Genomic DNA, 6,364 nt, shown 5'->3' on the forward strand with positions numbered 1-6,364 from the left:
CAAAGCTCCTTTCAACTAGCCAGCCATTCAACACTGGAGATTCTCAGCCCTCCACCATTACCGGTCCTGGAAAGGGAGGAGGGGGGGGGGGGAAATACCCCAATGAGGAAGAAAATGAAGGGTTTAGGCTGGTGAGAAGGGGTGAAGTTTGAACAGGAGGAGTCTAGATTGTCTGGGCCAGACACCCTGCCCTCCTATAGAGATCAAGCCACAGCCCAGTCTAATCTGAAGCCAGGAGTGGGTTTGTCGGCCTTTGGGTTCCCTTGAACACAACCAGAGACCAGCCTTTCCCACCAGACCCTCCAGAGCCAGGCCAAAGCCAAATCTGTGCAGGCCTGGCCTGGACACCCCTCCTTTGGACTCCCCCACCATTAATTAGCCTGCAATGTTAACGCCCCTCCAAGACAACTGGGGTTCTGCACGCAGTGTAGGGCCCCCAGGATGCCTGGCCCACGCCCTTCCCAAGCCCGAAAAGAGGAGGGCCGCTAGCCGCTCGTGAGCACAGTGTACACTTTATTTCAGACTACAGGTTTCTGAACATAATAAAATCTTTGGCTTGTAGCGGCGGTTCAGTCTCGCAGTCTGTGAGGGTCGTATTTCTTAACGAGTCTCCAGAAAACGAAAGAAAGGAAAGCAGGACAGACGGACGGACGGACAGACAGACAGACGGATGGATCCTGGGAGATCTGAGGAGAGGGGAAGGGCAGACACGAGAGGAAATACACTCTCACGCACACAAAGAAAAAAAAACACACACACAAAAAAACAAAAAGTCCCAGAGAAATGAGAGCCAGCGATGCGGGGCGGGAGAAGCAAAACAAAAAACATTCAAGAAGGGGGTGGGGAGGAAAGCAACGAAAACGAAACTGGGTCGGGGGACACAGGAAGGGAGGGATAAAATAATTATAATAATTATAATAATTATAACAATAATAATAAAGGAGATTAATAAAAACGTCCAGCAAATAGAGATCGCTACACATATTTGTTTGTTTGTTTTTGTTTTTCCTTACCTGAAATTAAATATATACAAGGTGGTAAGCAGTTTGGCTAGATAGAGCTTTAAGGAGATGGCAGTTTCGTCCCTTATACTGTGAATAGAGAATAGATCCTATTTTTTTTTTCATAGCACCTGTCCCAGTCTCTCTTTTCCAAAACCTTTCGTTCCGAGTTGACTGTCCATCCTGCGGGTCTCTTTCTCTTTCTCTCTTTCAGTCTCTTCCCTGTTGCTTCCTCTCCCGCGCGCGCGCTGAGGATATTTCCCGGGGCGCAGGGCCAGCGAGGCGGCGGCGGCGGCGGCGGTGCCAGGAGGGGGCGCGGGCGCCACGGCCCCGACCGCTGGGCCCCGGCCGGCCCCGGCTACTCGCTCTCGTCTTTGTCCTGGACCGTGGTGGTGGAGTGGTTGTACAGTCCCTGGGCCATGAGGTGCAGCGCCAGGCCGTTCTTAATGCCCGTGGCTTTCTTGATCTTGGCGCGCTTGTTCTGGAACCAGATCTTGATCTGCGACTCGTTGAGGCTGAGCTCCTGGGCCAGGGTCTGCCGCCGCTGCTCGGTGATGTAGCGGTTCGCCTGGAACTCCGCCTTGAGTCTCTGCAGCTGCTCCGCCGTGAACGCCGTCCTCGGCCGCTTGTCCTCCTTCTCGTTCTTCTTCTTCTTCAGCTTCCTGGTGCGCGGACCTGCAGCGGCGGGGAAGGCCGGGACCAGGGGTGGGGACCCGGGGTGAAAAAGGAGAGGGGAGGGCAGAGGGGAACCGTGAGAATGGCAGTGCCGACGGACCGGACCTCGCGCCCCAAGCTTCCGGGGTGATGGCTGAGGAACCCCTGGGAGGGGGAAAATCCCTCAACACCCTTCTTCCAGCCAATCCCTCCATCAAAACGCCCCTGACTGGGCCACTGGGGTCTGCGGAATAGGGGAAGAAGCCGCAGAGGCGGAACAGGAGAACAGGATGTAGGTACAGCCGCACTCCGATTCAGGAGAACTGGGAACAGACTTAAACCCAAGTAATAATTCCCAGCCAAGAAGGAAGGAATCCAAGATATAAAGATTGTGGAGTCCCATTTGGCCTAGTCTGGAGTTGAAAGTGATAGCCCTGTTCTTACTGCCCTGGGAATATAAAGGAAGAAAGGTAGGGACGGGCCCAGAGCAAAACGGTGGCAGTTCTTCCTTATATCTCAAGAAGCTGCCCACATCCAGAGACCTGCCACAGCCCATCTGCTTTCAGCCTTGAACCCACAGAAGAGACAGGGAGGAGGCTCTACAAAAGTGGCTGGCTCCAAAGCATTTATCTCTTCTTTCTACCATGCCCGAAGGAAGCCCTTTCTAGAGGTGGGGGGGGGCGATGCTCCACTGCCCCTTTTCTGAAGGGGAAGAATCGAGACTCTCACTCACTGCAGGCTCTAGCCCATAATCTGAGCTTTGCCTCTTGGATGGTATCAGTAAGAAAAACAGACTCTCCCCAACTGCACAGGCCAAACTTGCTACTTCATCTTTAAACAGATTCCAATTTCAGAAACAAACCAACTCTAGATTTCTCTTCACACCCATAGCATTCACAAGGAGATTACATCCATAAACAAAACCAGGACAGAGAACGGTGACAGGGACAATACCCACAGAAATCTGTGTGCTGTGATCTCTAATACTATGCTGAAAGGAGGGCTGCTTTGGGGTCCAACCTTGGAGAGAGAATGAAGAGGATGGAGCAATCCAGGAGAGGATTCAGTTGTTGGTCTGTGCTTTGAAAGACTAAATAGATATCTTGGCTTCAATGCCCAGGTTCTTGGCATTGACTTTCTGGGTCTTGCCACACTACAAAAGCCTACAGAGTCAAGTCTTTCTTATGTCTGTGGTTATCAAAAGCTGTCTAGAAAGAAGGGTCTTTGCTGGCATCTCTAAGTCTAGCGACAGCGGGTAAGATGGGTAACTGGATCCTGAAGGCAGGCCTGGGCCTGGGGCCACCAGCTGTCTATGACAAAGGCTCCAGGTTTAGCACACTGAAGCAACTCAGGTCTGGATTAGGGTGCATTTCCCTGAACTGCCAATTCAGGAGAAAGATCTGGTCCCCGGGCTTCTCCAGGCCTAGGAGAAGGAAATCATCCAGGAACAAAGACAAGGCCCACTCCAGGGCAGGACTGGGATTTAGATGAGTCATTTACTGAGCCAGCAGGGATGGCCCAGGAAATGTGAACATTCACAGAAAGGGACTACTGTGCCTTGAGAGTCCGGGGCATGTCAGAGTGGTGTGGGTGTGCATGGCGCGGAGGCACGGACACTTGTAATAAAATCGTAGCCTCTTGGCCATCCCGAGCCAGCGCAGCCTGACAGCTCAATCACTCTATCCATCAGGCTAGTCAATCAAAGCAGCTTTTCGGAGGTTCAGGGAGCCCGACGTGTCAATAACGGGGCTCGAGATGGCGGGGGCTGATAGCACACATCGATCTGCGCCTGGCCTGCAAGAGCGAGGCAGCAAGAGACCCGGCAAGAAGAAGCCCTTACGAGGCTGCGTTGTGTCCGGCCCTCCAGGCGGGCTAGGGCTCCCCGAGTCCTTAACCCTGCCCCTGTCCCTTTTCCAGCGATCCCAGGTGGCCTTGCAGGCTCTCCCAGCCAGAGTCCCGCAGGCCTCGACTCCTCTCCCAGAGCCCAGTGACTATCTCAAGGCAGTTTTTAGCCTTGGATTTGCCGGGTTCGGGGGGGGGGGGGGGGCCACACTGACCGAGAGTAGGAGAATAGGAGAGGAGGAAAACTGAGAAAAAGAAGCTTCTGGCTGGAAGTAATCTATAACTAGCAGATGTGTGGAAGGAAAAGGACAGAGGTAAAGGGCAGGGTCGCTGGGCTGTAGGAACCCTTCACAGGGATGCTTAAGGGAGAAGGTTGGACTCCGTCCCCTTTAACCTACTGAGCCTGACCGGCTTTCTTCCATCTCCCACCGTCACCACCTTCAGAGAGAACTGGGACCTGGTCTTTCTCTAAATTCTATCAAGCCTCCACTTACTATCTTGCAAAATGGTTAGAAGAGGAGAATGGCATTAATCCACCACCTCTGTCCTGTATGTCCCCCTATTTGTTTCTATGTAAATGGACTCAGTACAGAAAATATAAATATAATATTTGTAAGAACACAGGGAAAAAAGATTATTATTCTGGCTCAAACCTGCCTTGATTAAAGCCGGCCTCCACATAATCAAGCTGGTAGATTTTAAACCCAGGTTGCTAGGCCTACCATCTTGCCAGCTGTAAATATCTTTTTCCTGAAAGGAATAAAAGAATCTGACTAATTTTCTATCGTTCCTACTATTAAGATAAGACACAAAGAAGACTCCACAGGCTCCGAGTTAAAAAAAAAAAAAAAAAGATGGAGACTCAAGCTTCCTAGCCCAGAAACTGTAGCTTCTGAGAAGAGGCTACAGAAACCTGGGTCGCAAAAGTGAATCTGTATTCAGTTGAGGCTGGAACTTGGGGGTCAGGAGGAGAAAACAAGAGGTGGGAGCACTCGAAGCTGAGTTCTCCCGAGCGCAGTAGCGGCTCCGAGACCTGAGGGCGTCTGCCCAGCGGGAAAGCAGCCCCGGCGTGGGTACTCACCCGAGGACGGACGGTCCGAGTAGCGCGTGCAGTAGACCCAGGCGGGCCAGACAAGGGGCTGCTGCGAGTCAGTTTTGACTACGGGCCCGCCGTTGGCGGATCCCATAAGTAGGATGGCCGGATTGCCGTGCTCTGGGTACTTGGCGCCCTGCGCGCCAGGGCTCCCCGCGCCGCCTCCACTGCCGCCGCCGCCGTCCGAGGGTTTCGCTGCCGCCGCTGCCGCAGCTGCCGCGGCTGCCACGGCCGCTGCTGCCGCCGCTGCCGCCGCCGCCGCCGCCGCGGGATTCCCGGCTTTGGAGGCGGCCGCGCCGGCGATGGTGGAGGGCTGGGAGCCGTCGGGTGGGCCACAGTTCGCGTCCGGGGCGCAGAGGAGCGAGGCAGTGCCTGGCGCCCGCGTGCCCAAGGAGTGCACAGGGTCTCTACCTGCGCCATTCTGGCCTCTGTCACGCTCGATCCGGCTTCCTCCTCCTCCTCCGCCTCCTCCTCCGGCGCCTCCTCCTCCTCCTCCTCCGCTGGCCGCCACCAGGAGCTGCGGCGGCGGCTGCTCCTTTTTGCAGCCGAAATCCGGCCTCAGAATGTTGTCGATGAAAAAGTTGGTGGTGCGGTGCAGCTGGGCCCCGGGCTGCGGCTGGTGAGCAGGCGCCGCGAGATGCTGCTGCTGCTGCTGCTGCTGCGGCGGCGGCGGCGGCGGCGGCGGGGGCGGGGGGTGCGGGGGGAGATGCGGGTGGTGGGCCAGGGGCGGCAGGCAGGGCGCCGCGGGCGGCGAGGGGGGCGCGGGCTGCGGGGACACCGGCACGCTGTCTCCATCGCTGCTGCTGCTGCTGCTGGTGTTGGTGCTGCTGCTGTTGCTGCTGCCTCCGCCGGCGCCGGGACTGAGGCTCAGGCTGAGGCCGCCCGGGGCCGCCGTAGCTGCCGCCGCGCCGAGGCCCGAGTCGCGCTGACTTTTAGGTTCCGGCTGCTGTTCTTCCATGGTCGGCCGCCCCGCCGGCCCGGCCGCCGCGCCGGCCCCCGCCCCCCCGGCCTCGCTCCCCACCCCACTTTGCCAGCGGCCCGTGGGGGTGTGCGGAGGAAGGAGGCCGGCAGAGCCTCGGCGAAGGCACGGGGCGGGTGCAGGAGAGGAAAAAAAAAAAAAAAGGAAAAAAAAAGCCCAGGCGTCTGGCCTGGATCGCTCGCTCGCTCGCTCGCTGGCTCTTATCGAGCAGATAGATCTCGCTGTCTCTGCCTCTCTTAATTTGTAGACATCCAGATATGGAGACACTTGGCTATTTCTTTTTCTTTCTGCAATCGGATTCAATGGGTTGTTTAAAATGAGGAATAAGCCACTGCCAAAGAAGAAGAAGGAGGGGGGGTGAGAAAAAAGAAAGGAAAGAAAGGGGCAAAAACAGCTCCAAGAATTTTTTTCTTAAAGGGAAAAAATAGTCTTTAAAGTCTAGCCATCTTCCGAGGCGGTAGTGAGGGGTTTGACTTCCCCGAGTGTCACGCTCAGCTGTGCCCAGAGCGCGAGGCTGGCAGCGGCTTTAATCGCCTTTGCTTTTTTTTGCTGGGAGAGCGCGTCTCCGCCAGCGCCGGGTTGCTTTTTCCCCCCCTCAAATCTCTGACAGCTCGGATCTTTGCACAAACTCTCGCTTAAAAAAAAAATCACCCAGGCACACTTTTTGCCTTCAAACCGGAAGCACGTGAGCCAGGGCCGCACGTGTGCGGGGCCAATGGCGAGACGCGACTCGCGCTGACATTCGCCGCTCGGCCCAATGGGTGCGCGCGGGACTTTGCGGATAAATAATCCGGG

The 6,364-nt window shown here is 55.9% G+C and overlaps 1 protein-coding gene across 1 annotated transcript; it reads right to left on the bottom strand.

Moving 5' to 3' along the window:
* Positions 1-1,359: 1,359 nt before the first annotated feature.
* On the bottom strand, positions 1,360-5,548 carry En1 (engrailed homeobox 1). The gene is made up of 2 exons (XM_090342461.1): positions 4,579-5,548; positions 1,360-1,676 (listed from the first exon to the last, which is right to left on the bottom strand). Exons 1-2 carry the CDS (start codon positions 5,546-5,548, stop codon positions 1,360-1,362), a joined length of 1,287 nt encoding a protein of 428 aa, XP_090198587.1.
* Between the last annotated feature and the right edge of the window lie 816 nt (positions 5,549-6,364).

The sequence above is a fragment of the Megascapheus bottae genome, chromosome 12, assembly GCF_031878675.1.
Source record: "Megascapheus bottae isolate mThoBot1 chromosome 12, mThoBot2.hap1, whole genome shotgun sequence".
Taxonomy (NCBI): Eukaryota; Metazoa; Chordata; class Mammalia; order Rodentia; family Geomyidae; genus Megascapheus; species Megascapheus bottae.

What these genes read in the sequence shown, in the direction of transcription:
- En1 (XM_090342461.1), bottom strand. Translation starts at nt 5,548, where the DNA reads ATGGAAGAACAGCAGCCGGAACCTAAAAGTCAGCGCGACTCGGGCCTC. An exon ending in CTCGGACCGTCCGTCCTCGG is followed by an intron (nt 1,677 to 4,578) that starts GTGAGTACCCAC and finishes CCGCCGCTGCAG; the next exon opens with GTCCGCGCACCAGGAAGCTG.